The following is a 19,849-nucleotide window of genomic DNA, read 5'->3' on the forward strand; positions in this document are numbered from 1 at the left end:
ACTTGCAAAGCTGATAGTGCTCGAACTTCTTGGCGTTGTACGTGCATTTTAATGTTGTCCCATCTCTATTGCTTTAGCTAACTCCATGTCAGGAGATAGGAGAGAAAAAGATGGAATGGAGCCCACATCGCCTTGCATGTCCGACGTCGTCGGCACGAGAGCCTCCTCAGCCATGTACGACATCTTCTTGCCTCCCATACTAGCGCAAATAACATTTTCATACATGTGCTTCAAGCTGCCACATGAGCCATGACGCACTGTAGCACGCAACTCTGCCTTACGATCTTCCACCCTAGTTCACTAAGCGCTTACACTTTTTGGCCCCCTTCCCCTAGACCTTGATGGTTGAGAACGGCCATTCAATGACCATTCCCATAATGTCGACTTCCACCTCTTTTTGGGAGGTGAGATCAACAGCTCACGATCGCCAATTGATCGTGACCGTTGGATTGCCTACGGAATCCAAAAGATTCCCACGTTACCCTTGCTCGCCCATTTCTTCCCATTGACTCTTCACTCTCTTCTGCTAATTTTGAGCTGCCGCTCTGTATGTATGTATACCTCTGTGGCAGAGTGCGGATGAGAGTTGGTGCTGTATGTATGTGTACCTCTGTGGAAAAGTGCGGGTGAGAGTTGGTGCTGGGCGGCGGCCTTGAATGTTTGCTTCTGTGGAAGTCAAGAGACAGAATGCTCAATTGCAAGCGGATGAGGTTCCATGGCATCTCTGCTGCAACAATTCTCTCACGATCAGCAGGTTTGCACACAGTTTGTGGTTCGGTAAAAAAGGATGGATGTTCCCCTGTGGATGTGAACTGCATTGCTGACAGGGTCGCCTCGCTTCTTGCCAAGGAGCCACCATGGACCCCTGCTCTTGAGTCCGACCTTGCCCACATTCTCTCACATGATGCTGCTTCCATGGTTCTGTCGCAGGTGCTTCTCCACCCTCTCACCCCTTGCCGCATGGCCTTGCATCTCTTTCAGTGGGCCTGTGGTTCTGCTCCCTTTGTGGCTCGTGACGTCTCCATCTCAACAGCCCTGGCCACCTCACTTACCCGCCCGCCCTGGCTCCTCCACCTGTGGCCTACCCTGCGCTCTCTGGAGGGGTCACCTCTTCCACTTCCAAGCTACCTTTTTACGGCCTTGATTAGGCATCTGGGTGAGGCAGGCTTGCCTTTCCATGCCAAGCACCTCTTCTTTTCCATGCCCTTCCTGTCCTGTGCCTGTCCTGATGTTTACACTTGCAATGCCCTTCTGCATGTCATGCTTGGCTGCAGCCCTGCTCGCCCTCCTCGCAGCACATCATTGCCAATGTCATTGGCAGAGTTGCTAGGCCAGACTTTGGCTCTCTTTGACCACATGGATGGAATGGGAATCCAGCCAAATGTCTTCACCTGCACCATAATCATAAATGGCCTTCTAAGAGCTGGTCATCTGAAACCAGCCTTTCAATTGTTCTTCTCCCTTGTGCACCAGGTAGAAGCTGACACCATATTCAGCACTGGCATGGTAGATAGCTGGTCAAAAGCTAATGATGTTGACAAGGATCTGGTCATACTGATGTCCTACATGAAAAATTGGAAGTGCATCCCAAACGAGGTCACCTACACCAGCCTGATGGCGGGCCTGTTGAAGGCCAAGGAAGTCGACAAGGCTCTTGCTGTATTGACTTTGATGGAGAAGAGGGGATGCATGCCAAACGTGGTCACCTACACCAGCCTGATGGATGGCCTGATGAAGGCCAATGAAGTCCACAAGGCTCTTGCCATACTGACTCAGATGGAGAAGAGGGGATGCATGCCAGACGCGGTCACCTACACCAGCCTGATGGACGGCCTGTTGAAGGCCAAGGAAGTCAACAAGGCTCTGGCCGTACTGACCCAGATGGAGAAAAGGGGATGCATGCCAAACGCGGTCACCTACACCAGCCTTATGGACGGCCTGTTGAAAGTCAAGGAAGTCGACAAGGCTATTGATGTCCTGACCCAAATGGAGAAGAGGGGATGCATCCCAAATGCTGTCACTTACAACAGCCTGATAGACGGCCTGATGAAGGCCAAGGATGTCAACAAGGCTCTTGCTGTGCTAACTCAGATGGAGAGGAGGGGATGCATCCCAAATACAATCACCTACACCAGCCTGATGGACGGCCTGTTGAAGGCCAGGAAAGTCAACAAGGCTCTTGCTGTACTGACCCAGATGGAGAAGAGGGGATGCATGCCAGACGCGGTCACCTACACCAGCCTGATGGACGGCCTGTTGAAGGCCAAGGAAGTCAACAAGGCTCTGGCCGTACTGACCCAGATGGAGAAAAGGGGATGCATCCCAAATGCTGTCACTTACAACAGCCTGATAGACGGCCTGATGAAGGCCAAGGATGTCAACAAGGCTCTTGCTGTGCTAACTCAGATGGAGAGGAGGGGATGCATCCCAAACACGATCACCTACACCAGCCTGATGGACGGCCTGTTGAAGGCCAAGAAAGTCAACAAGGCTCTTGCTGTGCTAACTCAGATGGAGAGGAGGGGATGCATCCCAGACACGATCACCTACACCAGCCTGATGGACAGCCTGTTGAAGGCCAAGGAAGTCAACAAGGCTCTGGCCGTACTGACCCAGATGGAGAAAAGGGGATGCATGCCAAACACGGTCACCTACACCAGCCTGATGGACGGCCTGTTGAAGGCCAAGGAAGTTGACAAGGCTCTTGATGTACTGACCCAATTGGAGAAGAGGGAATGCATCCCAAATGCTGTCACTTACAACAGCCTGATAGACGGCCTGATGAAGGCCAAGGACGTCAACAAGGCTCTTGCTGTGCTAACTCAGATGGAGAGGAGGGGATGCATCCCAGACACGATCACCTACACCAGCCTGATGGACGGCCTGTTGAAGGCCAGGGAAGTCAACAAGGCTCTTGCTGTACTGACCCAGATGGAGAACAGGGGATGCATTCCAAACACGGTCACCTATGCCAGCCTGATGGATGGCTTGTTGAAGGCCAACGAAGATGACAAGGCTCTTGCTGTACTGGATCAGATGGAGAAGAGGGGATGCATCCCAGATGCAGTCATCTACACCAGCTTAATGGACGGCCTGTTGAAGGCCAAGGAAGTTGATAAGGCCCTTGCCGTAGTGACTAGGATGGAGACGATGGGATGCACCCCAAATGTGGTGACCTACAACAGCCTGATGGATGGCCTGATGAAGGCCAAGGAAGTCAACATGGCTCTCTCTGTACTGACTCGGATGGAGGAGAGGGGATGTACTCCAGATAAATATACCTACAGCTGTCTATTAGATGGCCTATTGAAGGCTAATAAAGTCAACAATGCTCTTGCCATACTGACTCACATGACAAAGAGCGGACAGGCTTGTGACACCGTCCCAGATTCTGTGACATATACTCTCTTTATGGACTGGATTGTGAAGCAGAAAAGGCTAGATGATGCTTTAGGACTTCTGGAAATGATGCATAGTGTTGGTTGTGATCCGGATGAAGTCACCTACACTATCCTTATTGATGGACTACTTGATGGGAATGAAGTCCGCAAGGCACTTGTCATAATGATTCAGATGGAAAAGAGAGGGATGCTTCCTGAATATAATGCTTTGCAATGCATTTATCAACGAGCTTGTGATGGAGTAAAGAATGAAAATCTGAATGATGCAAGGTTGGGGTGAGGTCTAGGTTGTGGCAAGTTGCGACGTGTAGAAGAAGTGCCTTGGAGCATGTGAGAGGGAAGGCAAGCCCTAGTTGTTTTCCAGAGCCAAATTACCATTGCATTGTTCTTGTGCAGGTGACTGCCTTGGACCAAAAGGGAGATGTTTCGCCAGAAGAAGTGCGCAACCAACCCCATAACAATTTTCCATGGGGGCTATCAGTTTCATTATAAAGGAAGAAAAATTGTATAGTGAACCTATGTATACCTAGAAATGAGAAGGAAATGGATCTTGGATCAACGTAATACAGAGAAATAAGTGTTTTGCAATGAGATTAAAGAGGCCAAGGCTTCAACATTAAGCTTGGCAAGCGAGTGAGTTGGCTTATACTTGTTGACGAAGATTGATGACATGACAAGGAAAGAGGGCTTAGCCTTCCAAACCTCGTGCGCTTGCGCAGAAGAATTCACCACCAGAGATCTTGGCTTTGCTATCATGTGTAGTTTGGTGTTGAGACTTTTTAGGAGTTATATGCTTTAAGTTATGGTACCTGGAGTTTCTGGCTAGTCTAGTCACAGCTTTTGTTGCTAGCATTATCTGCCGACTGCCGCAGGCTATGGTGATGGCTCTTACATTAGGTTCTTGAAGAAACTCAATTCTTAGTGCACACAAACCTGCAGGGCATTGATGATGTTAGTAGGGATGTCATAGATGTTGTTTAAGATGTTCATGATAAAGGCGATGATCTTATTCTTTGTGTTTGGTCGAGCAGTGAAGTTAAGGTCACATGTTGCCAAGTTTTCAACATGGTGCTTGTTTGGTTATGTTTTGCCTTGTGTAGGTCAGTACCTAGTAGTTTCTCATTTTGGTCTTTAGCTTACATTAGGATTTAAGAATTTGTCAGTTTATTTTTTTGCTTGTGTTGTTTGAATTCTAGGATTGAGTCTTTGTAGTGTCTTTTCCTGTTGTGTTTGTTAAAAGTTGAGTACTTGTTTCAATGTTTTAGTCAATTAAGCTTCTCCAATTTATTTTTTTAAGCCTTTTCTAAAAGCATTTTTAAGTAAATAATTGTTTTTTCTAATCTATTTAAATCAGATAAAGGCAATTTGGTGGTTCTTCTTTAACAGTTTTCTTGTGTGGCTTTGTGAGTTATTTTGTCTCTCTTAAAATTCCTTAGTTTGGAAAAGGTACATAAATATTGAGAGGAATTTAGTCCCCTTGCTTTCAAATTCGAGAAAGTTATATTTTAAGTCATTGAACAAAAGGAAACTTATTTTATCCCAAACCTTGGACTCTATGGATTGAAGAATTCAATCTTAGATGTGGATCCTTGTGTTGACCAACATCTCTTGTTGTGCCACCTATTTGTTGGCAACCCACCACTTTGCTTTTAGCACGGAGGCATTTGGGTTCGTCAAATGCTTTGCTTTTGCAATTTCAATTCTCCCTTTGGCTTAAGGAGGTCACCCAGAAAGAGAGCATGCATCTATGACGAGAGTTCCACTGTACCAAAAAAAATCTAACGACTTACAATGCACACATTTGCAATAGCTAAAAACTTCCACTTTTTTACTATTGGCACTATATGTCACTCTTTGAGGACCCACACATAGAGATGCTTTCAAATCTCTTAGGAATGGGTCCCTTTCCCAAAAATTACTTTGTCCTTGAGCATTGATTTTCCCTTTTGGTCCAAATTTCAATTTTTTCTTGCTCAATTCAATCAAGCACCTTCCTTTTCACCATATCCAATCCTATCATCATCTTCCCCATACCAAAACTTGACTTTTTCTATTGCAACCATGAATTATGTTAACAGAGGTTTCCATCATCTTCATATTGGGTTGCAAGATGAATATATATTCCTTTGATAAAGAAATTGGGTTTCTTAAGACTCCTTTTGCCATTCAAGCAATTAGATCGGAGGGAAAGAAGCACATTGACTTATAGACAATTGGTAGACTCTATCCCATATACACCATCACCTGAAGCACCCGCCATTCTTCAATTGTTCTTCATTGATGAACTTTACAAGAGATAGCTTTAAAGAACTATTATCCTAAACACAAAATCTTACAGTAGAAAAGGGCATTCTTAAGCTAAAAAACTATTTGCTGCAACAGTTTGAGAATTCTCTCAACCATCAGTTTTAAAAAAAGCAAGGAGAAGATAAAGAACCTGCAAGCATTACAAGAATAAAATGGAATGGAATTAAGCTAATAACGTTGAGTGAAGCGGAATTAAGATGATTGTAGTGAGCATTTCTTTATGAGAATTATTCATGCGCATAAGGAGAGTACTTGATTGGAAATAGAAAAATAACCATTATTCCTGGTTAGCTTGGCATGAAAAATACTTGTAAAAGAGAGAGAGAACTAGAGAAATTGATAACAATTGAGGACCGGATTTACTTGGAGCCGGACCCCCCTCCAAAAGGCTTTTGTATTATAGATTCTCCCTTGAAGAGAGACTTCATAAAATACATGTTGTGTGTTCCGTAAGACCTTGTTGATGCCATGAAGACGATAAGCTTCATGCACCAATATTATGCCCGTAACTATCTTGCAAAAAAATTAACTTGTCCCCGGCCTCAATCCTAAGACCTCAAACACCTTCAAAGGTGGAGAGAGCTAGCAGGGAGTGAGGGAAGGGAAGAGGAAGAAGATGTATCTTACGAGAAAGAAATAGTCTCCTCACAAATATTACTCTTAGAGCATAGCATAGCATAGTAATGGAGATGAAGAAGATGGTAAGCATTGCTTTGAAGCATGGCTGTTGGTTGGATTTGCATTCATAGCCAAGAGGAGTTGGTGTAAGCTCTCTAATTCTCAAGCTTGGAGAAGGAGATGAAGTTCTTGCTCAACACATGAGAGAGTGTAAGAGTGTGTGGGAGAACACCTCTCTCTCTTTACTCTAGCTTGCACCCTACTGATCCATGCCAGGTCTGGCCAATCACAAGCTATGGTCATCTCATGCAATAGGGACAACATTTGGACAAGTGTCCTTCTTTCCCCCTTTGAGAGAGAGAGAGAGAGAGAGAGAGAGAGAGAGAGCTTAATTAATTAATTAAATGCATCTAAAATCTCATTGGACCTCCCTAAAGGCCATCCAATAGGATTCATGCACACTATGCGGGAAACAAGGCTAAGGGCTTGACACGTGTCCTTTATGCCTCTTGAGTCTTGGGCTTGCCTTGAGTGTGTGTGCACGTGTGTGTGTGTGTGTGTGTGTGTGTGTGTGTGTGTGTGTGTGTGTGTGTGTGTGTGTGCGCGCTCTCTCATCCCCTACTCTTAGGGCTCGACCCCTTCTATGTAGGAGTCATGTTTGACTTGAAGACCACAAGTACCTTGGTCATCAAGCACCTCAACCACCTTAGTCATTAAGCACCTTAATCAACTCAAGCACGACAAGCACCTCAAGCACAAGCCTAGCTTGCCTAGGTCTAAACTACCTAAAGGTCCTAGGTCTAAGGACTTTTAGCACTAACCTTTGGAGGTCTTTAATGAAGGTAACCCTAAGGCCTTTTAAGATCCATTATCTGCTCATTACTCTTTGGTAGAACATCTCCTTTTTGGACCCTCAATGAGATGCAGCCTTCTCTCCTTTGGTCCCGTACTGAGATAGGTCTAAAAGGACATATCTATATTCTAACTCTTGTTCCCATTTGTTTTTCCACATTAAATGATCAGTTCAATATGAGAAAATCATTTGGGATAGGTAGATATTAGATTTTATGACATTATCTCTCTCTGGAAACCATAGTCGTCCTCGACTATGAGGTAGAGAAGATAAAGCCTCAGTTATTAGTCTATGTTTCTTAGCAGGTAGAGGATCCCTTTTTACACTACGACATCATTCCAAAATGGATGACTGATCCATTTGGTGCTTGGAAGACTTAGCTGCCACAAGCATGTCTGCTCTTTAGTCCATATCATACTCCCAAAGTAGAGTGACAAATTCTACTTGGTGTTTGGGAGACGTCGTCATCACAAACATGATTCTAAGCATGCATACTACTTAAATTTGTGCACAACAAAATCAGAACGAGTCTTATAAGGCAAAAACATTGTTCATTTAAAAAGCTTTTACATTTGCTTACTCTAGTGTAGAATTGTAAGCATTGACAAGGTTCATACTATCCTTAAGTTGTGTTCTTTTCATCCACTAGCATCTTCAAAAGGGATATTTTGAACTTAATAAAATACCATTGGATAATCTTACCATGTCTTAGTACCTTGTCTTCATATCAAAGGATGGATTCGGGTTGGAGCACCTCTTCTTGATCTTCGATCTCGGGTGGGTCCTCAATTATTAGTTCTCTTGGTGGCTCTCCTTTGTAAGGCTTAAGTAGGCTCACATGAAAAGCATTACCTATGCGCCAATGATTGGGAAACTTTAGTTGATAGGCCATCTCCTTGATTGGTTTTAAGATTTGAAAAGGACCATTATATCTTTTTGCTAGCTTACCATAATACTTTTTGTGGCCCATAGGATTTTTGCATGTAGTTTTCCTCAATCGAGCCTTAAGAAACTTGAGTAGGACCTTTTGTGCTTTTTAGCAACAACAACTTTTTTCCTTTATGACACTATGGATGTTGGCAAGCCATGGTGTTTGAAAATCTAGGATATGAAGAGGGTTACCATTTGATGTGTCTTAATAGTCTTTTTGACGGGTATAAAGTGTGCTTGTTTGCTAAACGTGTTGACTATTGTCCATATTCCCGTATTCCCATGGATAGACTTGGGCAATCCAAAGATAAAATCCATGTATATGCTCTCCTATGGTGAATTACGAATTGTGTCATAAAATCTAATATCTAACTAACCCAAATGACTTTCTCATATTGAACTGATCATTTATTGTGAGAAAATAAATGGAACAAGAGTTAGAATATAGACATGTGCTTTTAGATTTATCTCAGCACGGGACCAAAGGCAAGGGGTCCAAATGGGAGATGGTCTAGCAGAGAGCAATCCCAGCTAATGAAGCTTAAAAGACCTTAGGGTTAGCTTCATTAAAGACCTCCAAAGGTTAATGTTAAGTCCTTAGACCTAGGACTTTAGGCAAGCTAGGGTTGAGCTTAAGATGGGAACCCGGCCCAAGCTTGAGGTGCTTGTCGTGCTTGCTGAGTGAGGTGCTTGTCGTACTTGCTGACTAAAGTGCTTGAGGTGCTTGTCATGCTTGCTGACTAAGGTTCTTAAGGTACTTTGGGGCCAAGAAGCTTGAGGTTCTTGAAGTCAAAGCATGGCACACAAAGGAGGGGTTGAGCCCCAAGAGTAGGGGGTGGGGTTGAATGGTCTTTCCCTCACCCAAAGGACACCCCTTTCTCAAAGAGGCAAATAGGACACATGTCAAGCCGCTAGCTAGGGGTGTGCCTGAATCCTATTGGATGGCTTTGAGAGAGGTCCAATGAAAATTTAGTTGAATTAATCAAAATGGACATACAAGACTATGTGTCAAAATGTGTAGTATGCCAAAAGACAAAGTATGCTAGGGGGAAGCAACCTGGATTTCTCTAGCCTTTGCCAATTCCTAATTCACCATAAGAGAGCATATCCATGTATTTTATCTTTGGATTTCCCAAGTTCATCCAATACGGGAATATGGACAATAGTAGACAAGTTTAGTAAACAAGCACATTATATACCTGTAAAAAAAACTATTAAGGCACACCAAATGGCAACCCTCTTCATATCCCAAATTTTTAAACACCATGGCTTGCCAACATCAATAGTGTTGGATAGAGATCCTTGAATGACCAGTAATTTCTAGAAGGGTCTCTTCGAGAATCTAGGTACTAGGTTCAATTTCTCTTCGGCCTATCACCCACAAACGGATGGCCAAAGTAAAATAGCCAACCTTACGATTCTAGATCTACTTAAGACTTGTAACATTTAGTTGCCTAGCTTGTGTGTAGCGGAAAATAGCATGAACATAGTGAGCATTTCATTAGAATAGATTCCTAATGAGCATAGCAAGAGTGCTTGGATGGAGAGAGCAACAAAAATCATAACACCTAGTTAGATAGGCATGAACAATACTTCAAAAGAGAGGGAAATTAAGCTATTGACAACAGTTGAGGACCGGATTTACATGGAGACGATCCCCCCTCCAAAAGGTTTGTATTATAGGTTTCCCCCATCAAGGGAGACATTTTACAATACAATACTTTGTGTTCCTTCAATAACTTGCTGGTGCAATGAAGATGGAAGCTTCAAGCACTATGCACACACTTATAAATCAATTCCCTTACAGTCTCAGACCCAAGACCTCACACACCTTCGAAGATGGTGAGAGCTAGCGGGGTATGAGAGTAGATTGAGAGGAAGAAGGAGTAGTCTTACGAGAAAGAAGTCTTCTCCTCACATAGTCACTCATAAAAGCTTAGCATAGCTTAGTAATTAGCATGGTAGAGGATATGAGCATGCATTGAAGCTTGGATCTTGGTTGGATTTGCATCACAAATCCAAGAGTTGTTGGTGTAGGCCTCCCTTCTCACAAGCTTGGAGTAGATGATGAGCTTTCCATTAAAGCTTGAGAAGGAGAGAGAGAGACTCTTCTTGCTTCACACATGAGATTGTGTGAGTGTATGTGTGATAATGCCTTGCCAAAATCAGTCCCCCTCTCTCTCTCTTGGTCGACCCCTCTTGCAATTTACTCATGCTGGCACCCCATTGGACCCTGCAAAGCTTAGCCAATCATAATTGAGAAGCATAAGTGATAGCCTTGTGACATGTGTCCCCCTTTCTCCTTTTGTGAGAGCTTTAGGTAATTAGATAATGCAATTAAACTCTCATTGGACCCCTTTGTCTTTTGGCCAATAGGAATCAGGCAAGCCATTGGGCTGTTGAATGCTCATTGGACCCCTTGGCCAATAGTCTTCTAGATAGCTTAATTGTTATTGGTTCTTCTATCAAGTGTTTTTAAATGAATTAAACTAGATTTACTCTAGCCTAATTCTCATTGGTCCACCTCTATGGCCATCCAATAGGATTTGAGTGCACCTTGTGGGCAATTGGACTAGGGAGCTGACATGTGTCCATTATGCCCTTTGTGTAATGGGAAGCTTTGGAGTGTGTGTGTGTCTGTGTTCTCTCACATTTTCTCTCTCTTCCCCTACCTTTAGGGCTCGCCCCCTCCTATCTAGGACCACTTGAAGACTTTTTTATCATCATATAAGTATCCAATTCCACTAAGCTTGACCATTTGGACTTACCTTTGAATTTTGGAACCTTAGCATTTTGGAAGTCTTAATGGACTGAACCCTAAGATCTTTGGAGACCATTGTTGCACGTTACTCTTTTGCAGATGGCCCCCCTTTGGATCCCTATTTTCCCTCCTTTGGATCCCTACTATGACCAATCTGCTAGCCTTACCAATAATCTAGCTTTTTCTCCCCTAGTACTTTCCCATATTAAATGATCACTTTAACATGAGAAAATTATTTAGGAGAATTAGATATTAGTTATTATGACATTACCTCTCTCTTGAAATCATAGTCGTCCTTGACTATGGGATAGAGAAGATAAAGCCTATTCAATAGTCCTTTTTCTAGCGGGTAGAGGATCCCTATCTTACCCTACGACATCGTTCCAGAATGGATGACTAATCCATTTGGCACTTGAGAGTCTAAGCTGCCGCAAGCATGTCTGTGAATTAGTCGTATCAATCTTCCATAGTAGAGTGACAAGCTCTACTTGGTGTTTGGGAGACGTCGTCTCCGCAAACTTGATTCTAAGCATGCATACTACTTAACATTTGTGCACAATAAAGAAAAAGAGTCTTATAAGACAAAAACTTTGTTCATTTTAAATATTTGTACATTTGCTTACTCTAGGGAAGCATTGTAAGCATTGACAAGGTTTAGGTTATCCTTTAATTGTATGCCTTGCGTCCATCTAGCATCTTCAAAAGAATCATTCTTAAATTTAATAAGATATCGTCGGATAGTCTTACCGCCTCTTAATACCTTGTCTTCATGTCAAAGAATGGACTCGGCTGCAACACCTCTTCTTGGTCCTCGATCTCCGGTGGGTCTTCAATAGTTGGTTCTTGAGGTGCTCTCCTTTGTAAGGCTTAGTAGGCTCGCATGGAAAGCATTGTGTATGAGCCAATGGCTGGGCAACTTGAGTTGATAGGCCATCTCATTGATTGGTCAAAGAATCTGGAAGGGACCATAGTACCTTTTTGCTAACTTAGCATAGTACTTTTGGTGTCCCATAGAATTCTTGCCCGTGGTGTGCCTTAATCGAGCCTTGGGAAATTTAAGCAAGACCCAATCATTTTCTTTAAAGGCTTGGCTCTTCTGTGCTGATCAGCAATAGCCTTTTGCCTTTGCTGTGATATAGAGATAGCATCCTTAATATTTTGGAAAGATTCTTGTATGTCTCGGCTATACTCAACTGCAGCGAAGATCTTCCCGTGTACTTTAAGTAGCAGGGTACTTTTGGATCGTCCCTCAATTATCTCAAAAGGTGCTTTTCCCGTGGAGGTATGTACAGTATTATTGTAGGCATACTCCACTAAGGGTAAGTATTTCTCCCATTGGGACCTTTGATCTACTTCCGTTACATAGGCTTTTATAAGATCAAGAATTGTTAGGTTAGCTATTTCACTTTGGCCATCCGTTTGGGGGTGATAGGCCGAAGAGAAGTTTAGCCTTGTCCCTAAATTCTCAAAGAGACCCTTCCAAAAATTATTGCTTATTCTACGATCTCTATCTGACACTATGAACATCGCAAGCCATGGTACTTGAAGATTTGTGATATGAAGAGGGTTGCCATTTGATGGGCTTTGATCATCTTTTTGACAGGTATAAAATGAGCTTGTTTACTGAACCTGTCTATTATTGTCCATATTCATGTATTACCATGGATAGACTTAGGCAATCCATGGATATGCTCTCCCATGTTGAATTAGAGATTGGCAAAGGTTGAAGCAATCCAGGTTGCTTTCCTCTATCAAACTTTGTCTTTTGGCATACCACACATTTAGAAACATACTCTTGTATGTTTGCTTTCATGGCAGGCCAATAGAAATATGTTTCAATCCCTTTTAGGGTAGACTGAATCCCTCTATGCCCCGCATAAGGAGGAGCATGAGATTCATACATTACTTTCTCACATAGTGAGTTAGTAACGCATAGTCTATTGTCATAGAGAAGATAACCATCTTGTAAAGTAAATGGTTCCTCTTTCTTCCCTAGTGCAAGTACTGAAATCACATCTCTAAAATCGGAATCAATAGCGTACTCATCTATCATAGAAGATAGATCATTGTGAGTTGTTAGGGAAACCGCATTCACTCTCAGTCGTCTTCAGAGTGCATCAGCTATTTGATTATGCTTGCCAGCAACGTGAGCAATATGAAAATAAAATTGCGAAAGGAAATTTACCCACCTCATTTGTTTGTTGGAGAGCTTGGTCTGTGTCATGTAGGCTATGGCGTGCCGAGAGCAAAAGAGCTCCAAGGCAATCACCACAAGCGTCACATTGGACCTCAAATGGCTTTGAGAGATCCAACAGTGTAAGCACAGGTTGAGAGATAATCTTTTCTTTAAGCTTTTTGAAAGCATTGTTCTCCTTGGTAGACCATGTATACCTACTTTTTTTCTTTGTTGGGTTATGCAATGGTCTTGCTACTAGTGAGAACTTTGCTATAAAGCATCTATAGTGTGAACACATACCTATAAAGCTTCTTAGTTCATGAAGATTCCTTCGATTAGGACATCCTTTTATTACCTCTAGCTTTGATGGATCCATTTGGATGCCATCTTGAGAGATAATGTGAACTAAATATTGAATCTCTTGTAAGAAAAACTCACTTTTCTTTCGCTTAATATAAAGTTTATTCTCTCGTGATGTTGCTTGTGTTTGTCTAGTGAATTAGAGTAGATGATAATATCATCAAAGAACACTCCAGTAAAGGTTCGGTGAGGCCTGAATAGCTTCTCCATCAAGTGGTTGAATGAGGTTGGTGCATTGGTCAAACCAAAAGGCATGACAATGTATTCGTAAAGACCAAACGTAGTGAGAAATGCGGTCTTTCTTGATCAACTATCCTTATTTGATGGTAGCCACTTTTTAGGTCAATTCTACTAAAGTAGGCCGGCCCTTGTAGCTTATCAAATAGATCTTCTACACCCATGGAATGGGAAACCTATTTTTGATAGTGATCCTATTTACTGCTCTATAGTCGACACATATACGATATGTGCCGTCTTTCTTTTGCACTAATAACACAAGTGAGAAAAATGGATATGAGCTAGGCCTAACCATGCCCTTCTCAACTAACTCATGCACTTGCCGCATAATCTCCTCTTGCTGATATTGAAAAACTCTATAAGGAGGTTTATTAAGCGGTGAACTCCCTAGAAGAAGTTCAATTGCATGGTCATTATTGCCTCGTTTAGGAGGTAGTTCACAAGGGATGCCATCAATAAAGACATCTTGAAATCCCTTGAGAAAACTAAATTACTCTAATTCTTTGTGATTGTTTATATTTTCTTTTGCTAAAGCATTAGGTTCATTTTGAGAATCTTTAACAAAAATTATGTACACAAAAATAGAGCTCTTTATTGACTTATTGAAAGCTTGCGTATGTACAATGGGTATAGTGCTACCCAACTCCTTAGCATCTATGTACATACCTTTTTCCCTGAACCTATTTTCCTTTCAGGGAATTTAACATTGGCAGCCATGCAATCAAACCATGGTGCCCCTAGGATTACATCCTCTGCTTGAGAGGAGAGATAAAGAAGTCCTCTTTGTCCGCATAGCTTTAGACATGGAGCCTAAATTTCCCAATTAAGGGAGTGACTGAAGCTTCTTGCCCCTTGAAAGCACCATCTGCAGGCAGGACATCTCCCATCTCATAGGCTTGGATGCCTAGCTTGGTGGCCAACTCTGTGGATATGAAATTGTGAGTAGAACCAGGGTCAAAGAGAATAAGAGCATCATGTTCTCTTACCTTTCCCCAAGCATGGCATAGAGGAGATCCTTTGTGGTGAGCTTCCTCTTCTTGGATTTCAACCAAGGTAGCCCTAGGAGGCTCATGGCGGGTGTTCTTTTGGGGCAAGCACGGTACGCATGCCCTTGCTCGCCGCATTTGAAACAACAGTTATCCTTGCGATAATGCTCAAGCTCTTTAGGAGAGAGTTTTTTTTTGTCCTTTGTAAACTCCCTTCTCCTTAGCTTTGTTGTTATTGGAATTGCCCTTAGGAGACTTTTGGACATTGTCCTCCCCCTTAGGCTCATTGGAACCCTTGTTTTTTGTGGGCTTAAGATTTCTCTTAGCCCCTGTTTGAAAATTGATTCGTGAAGCCACCATGGTATGGTGTATGACCGCAGATATGGTGCGTGGCCTTTGGGAGTTGACATACTCCGCCATATCTTTAGTTAAGTCCGCACAAAATTGTTGATTTTTCTCTCCAAAATCCATCTTTTTGAAGACAGTGGATTTGAGATGTAAGTCCCAAAACTTGTCTACATATTTGTGAATAGATTCGTAGGGAGAGAGCTTCAAGCTTCTCTATTCTGTGAGTACTTTGTCTTTGGCATTGGTGGCCAAAAACTACTTCATGATGGAAGCTCTTAAAGCTTGCCATGTTTGTGGAGCTTCACCATTTTCCCATAGGCTAGACCACCATTGCCTGGCGGACTTATGAAAGTGCATAGCTACATGGCATAGATTAGAGGACTCCGCGAAGCCTTCATCTCCAAACGCCGCATTGAATTGTTAGATGAAGGCCAAGACTTTGTCCGTAGCACCAAAGGTGCCATCGTAGGTAAGAAAAGACATATTATTTCCTCCCTCTTTGAACTTCTTGAGCTTGGACGACCTCTTCCACGCAGCATAGGATTTCCTATGGCCTCTTCTTTTTGATGGTTCAAAAGTTGTACCATTGCTTTCTTCAGAAGATGAAGAATTTGAGGAAGATGGAGAAGAGGGTGACCTCTTTCTCGCCTTTTTTTCTGTCATCCCTCTTTGAATTATGGTGTGGAGAAGTGTGCGATGGTCTTCTCCGTTTAGGAGGTGAGGGAGAGTGTTTTGCTCGCCGTCTTCGTGGAGCCATCTCCGTCAAGGTGGCAGGAGACTCACTTCTTTCCCATTCTTTTGGTGGGGGCTTTTGAGACCTTCGTATGGATCCTCTTCTTCTTCCCGAATCGGAGAGATGCCTCTTTTGGAAGTCTCACAAGGAGGCTTCCTAGGTACTCTCTCTTCATGGTGGGGAGCTTGGAGAATCCCATGAACACGAAGCTGCCGTTGCACTTCACTTTGGAGGGATGGATTGCCCATGGCTTGTTGAAGCCTAGAAACAAGGTAGTTAAAAAGCATAGGGGCATCATTAGTAGCCTACTCATTAGCAAAATCAAAGCTATCAACGTTAATTTCACTCTCTTTACTATTGTCAGCCATTCTAACAACTTTTAGGTGTAAACTTTTTTAGGTGTACTTTGGCACTTTAAGCCCTAGTTGCTACTCCTCTTTACCCCTTTAGCAAAGCACTCAAGCTCTTGTACCCGTGGCTCAAATATCATTAATCGCAAGGAATAGAAGAGAGGGTCTTTCAACACCAGAATAGTACCGGCTCTTGTCAAGCTTCTAATAGCTCAATAGTGGTTAAAAGCCCCGTAGGACTCCACTATTAAGACCATAGCTCTCAACAATGATGCCCCGTTATTTGCACAAAAGCAGGTGCACTGCAAGGCTGAAAAATCCCTATTCTAGTTACTCAATTGCAATTCATAATACCACCCATTTATAGCTAGCTTGAGGACCTCCCTTCTTGAAAAAGAAAATAGAAACCTTGTGCTCTGATACCAATGTAACATTCAATTGCCTAGTAACTTGTGTGTAGCGGAAAATAACATGAACATAGTGAGAATTTCATTAGAATAGATTCCTAATGAGCATAGCAAGAGTGCTTGGATGGAGAGAGCAACAAAAAGCATAACACCTAGTTAGATAGGCATGAACAATACTTCAAAAGAGAGAGAAATTAAGCTATTGACAACAATCGATGACCGAATTTACATGGAGCCGCTCCAAAAGGCTTTGTATTATAGGTTTCCCCCCATCAAGGGAGACATTTTACAATACAATACTTTATGTTCCTTCAATAACTTGCCAGTGCAATGAAGATGGAAGCTTCAAGCATTATGCACACACTTATAAAACACAACATCAATTCCCTCACGGTCTCAGACCCAAGACCTCACACACCTTCGAAGATGGTGAGAGCTAGCGGGGTATGAAGTAGATTGAGAGGAAGGAGTAGTCTTACGAGAAAGAAGTCTTCTCCTCACATAGTCACTCATAAAATCTTAGCACAGCTTAGTAATTAGCATGGTAGAGGATATGAGCATGCATTAAAGATTTCTCCTTTTGTGAGAGCTTTAGGTAGTTAAATCATGCAATTAAACTCTCATTGGACCCCTTTGTATTCTGGCCAATAAAACATATTTAGAAATTTTGGGAAAAATGCGTAATTTTGGGACAATTTTTTGTGAACCATGTTCTTGAGTGGTGGTTGCATTGTGCGAGGTTGGGCCATTGGTGTCGACTTTGTTAGGCTGCATCGTTGCCAATGGTTCATATCTGATTCTACTAACTTGAGAATGTTACATATAGGAATCAGGTGCATAGAGACAACTTAGAAAATTTTGACGTTAGATTGGTATTAAGAGTATGTAAAGGAATGGAAAATGTTGATTTATGAATTGTAAAGTCAATATAAATGTAGCTAACATAGCTTTTCCTTGTTGTAGAAGTAGAGGTAGAATTTGAAGAAACTTCAAGGGCCTTAGATGGTTAAATGTGGGGGTTGACATGTTGAATGTCACTTCTTTAAAATCTTGGTCTAGTTGTCTTCTAGAACTCAATTTTGGAATGTGTTAGTTTGTGATAGAGAAAGCATTGCTATTTTATGTTGTGCAATGAAAGAATAGGAGATTTTTTTTGTTAAAAGGTATGTCTCAAGGAGTCCTTATTCTACATGAAAAAATGCTAAAACTTGAATTCTACGTGACTACTGGCCAGTTTATTAACAAGAACCTTTTGAGATTTGATTGCTCTCTACTTTCCCCTCTACAAGCATTGTGTCTTGCATGGTCCATACCCCCTCCCTCTTGCATGCATCTCTTACCATCCACACCTCGTCTGCGCTACCGAGATCCTCCACACCTCTTAGCCTCTTCCCATTCTCTGCGCTCTGCATTCTAAAGTGCTCAATGTAGAATTTCCCCCCTCGTGCACACACACACACACACACACACACAGCATGGCCAATCTCTTGGAGAATCTGGAACTTGGAGGAAAAAGTGAAGAGCATGCCACCATCATTCGCCCTGGATGCACACCCCTCCCCCCCCGATGCCATCGCTATGGCAAGCCAGTGCTAAACAATGATCGCTTGTACTCGGCTACCTCTCGAGCTCCTAACGTGCAACCTCACGATATAAAATTTTTACTATAACACAAGGTCGTCATAGTCTCCATCTGTTGACCAGTCATTGTGAAACCCTCTCTACACTAGTTGGGAGCACTCATTGTGCACCCTTCCCTTGACTCCCATCTCTGCCAGGACATTCAACATTGCATGAGAGAGAGAAGGGGGTATCGAGCTGTAGGAGGGTGTCTCTAAGAAAAAGAGGTCAGAACAGCACTCAACTTAGTCATCATCTAAAATGGGCTCACATTGAGGTGTTGCAAAAGGTCGCCATACTAGAGGCACAAGGGGGTGGGTGTGTAGAAGTTGGGGATGCATGCAGAGTGAGTGCGACAGAGGGCCAAAGCTTGCAGGCTGAGCTAATTCTACTCAGCATCTATTGATCAAGCCATAAATAAATAGGGAGGCCAATTGGAATGAAGGCCAAATCCAGAGGGGAGCTGAAGGTGGCGGGCTATGAGAGCGCTACAAGAGATAGCGCCGAAGAAGCTACAGGTAGAATAGGCCAAGGAGGTGTAGTTCGTCAGGAGATACATCACAAAAATGGCTAGCTGATCAATGGGAATATTGTTTTTCATTTGCGTTGAGAAGCAGCCCGCATGCAAGTCGTGTTGTGGCTATGTTAACAACAAGAGAAATTGCAGGGCACACACACATACCATTGCTAGAGAAGCACAACAAAAAAATTCGTCTATCTGTCTTAGAGCTCATATTGATCCATCAAACCTAGGCAAAAAAATCTATGTCTGCTCATCCCTCGTATGCACGGAACCTCTCTCTCTCTCTCTCTCTCTCTCTCTCTCTCTCTCTCTCTCTCTGTGTGCACGTGCCACCTTCCCCCCTTTTTCCCTGGAAGCCACTAAAAGTACCTTTCGAGATTCGGATCAAAAAAATGAACCACAAATCGTGACTACATAGTAGTCAAGTTGAAACATTGAAACTTGAGTTAGATAGAACACTCAATACAAGATCAAACAACCCAAAACCCAAAAGCTCATTACCTAGCTAGATTATGCTTTGCAAGATCAACCTCATTACTTGTGAATGCCCACAGAGGTTTTTGTGCTAAGTCAATCGACTATGAAGGATCACGTGCAAAAAAATTGGTGAGCAATATTCTTTATTGAAAAAGAAAAGCTTCCCTACTTCGCTTGTGTCTCCTCCCAGGCATTCATTGCACGAGAGCTCATAGTCACCCTGGTTGGCTCCAACCCTCTCAATCTCCTTTGCTACACATGCCCACTGCTTTCTCCTCCTCGTGTCATCGTGTGTTTTTGCCTTTGCAACATCTTGACAAGATTCAATGTCTTTGCACTATTTTTTAAAATGTCTAGGACAAACTAGCCTCACGAGCAAAAAGGTGTCAAAGGGAACACGGCTCAAACTACAGTTTGAGCAAGCTTGAGGAACTACAGTCTTTGCGCTATTTTTTAAAATTTCTAGGACATACTAGCCTCACCGGCAGAAAGGTGTCAAGGGCAACACGTCTTGAGCTACAGTTCAAGAAAGCTTGAGGAACTACAATCTTTGCGCTATTTTTTAAAATGTCTAGGACATACTAGCCTCACAGGCAGCACGGCTCGAGCTACAGTTTGAACAAGCTTGAGGAACCAGAGAGGAAACACTAACTAGTTCGTCAAAGTTGACAGAAACCTCCGTCAAATTTGAAATCAAACGTTAGTTTTAAATTTTGAAAATAACGATGAAGACCTGTGACGTGTCTCGCTATTGTGCCTTCA

The 19,849-nt window shown here is 42.7% G+C and overlaps 1 protein-coding gene across 1 annotated transcript; it reads left to right on the forward strand.

Moving 5' to 3' along the window:
* The first annotated feature begins 501 nt into the window (after positions 1 to 501).
* Positions 502 to 4,417, forward strand: LOC147452313 (uncharacterized). Its single transcript, XM_086518058.1, has one exon. The coding sequence runs from the start codon at positions 688 to 690 to the stop codon at positions 3,679 to 3,681; it is 2,994 nt and encodes a 997-aa protein (XP_086374184.1). The 5' UTR covers positions 502 to 687; the 3' UTR covers positions 3,682 to 4,417.
* Positions 4,418 to 19,849: the final 15,432 nt, after the last annotated feature.

Source organism: Adiantum capillus-veneris, chromosome 8, assembly GCF_014529385.1.
Source record: "Adiantum capillus-veneris isolate H3 chromosome 8, ASM1452938v2, whole genome shotgun sequence".
Classification (NCBI taxonomy): Eukaryota; Viridiplantae; Streptophyta; class Polypodiopsida; order Polypodiales; family Pteridaceae; genus Adiantum; species Adiantum capillus-veneris.

What these genes read in the sequence shown, in the direction of transcription:
- LOC147452313 (XM_086518058.1), top strand. Translation starts at nt 688, where the DNA reads ATGCTCAATTGCAAGCGGATGAGGTTCCATGGCATCTCTGCTGCAACA.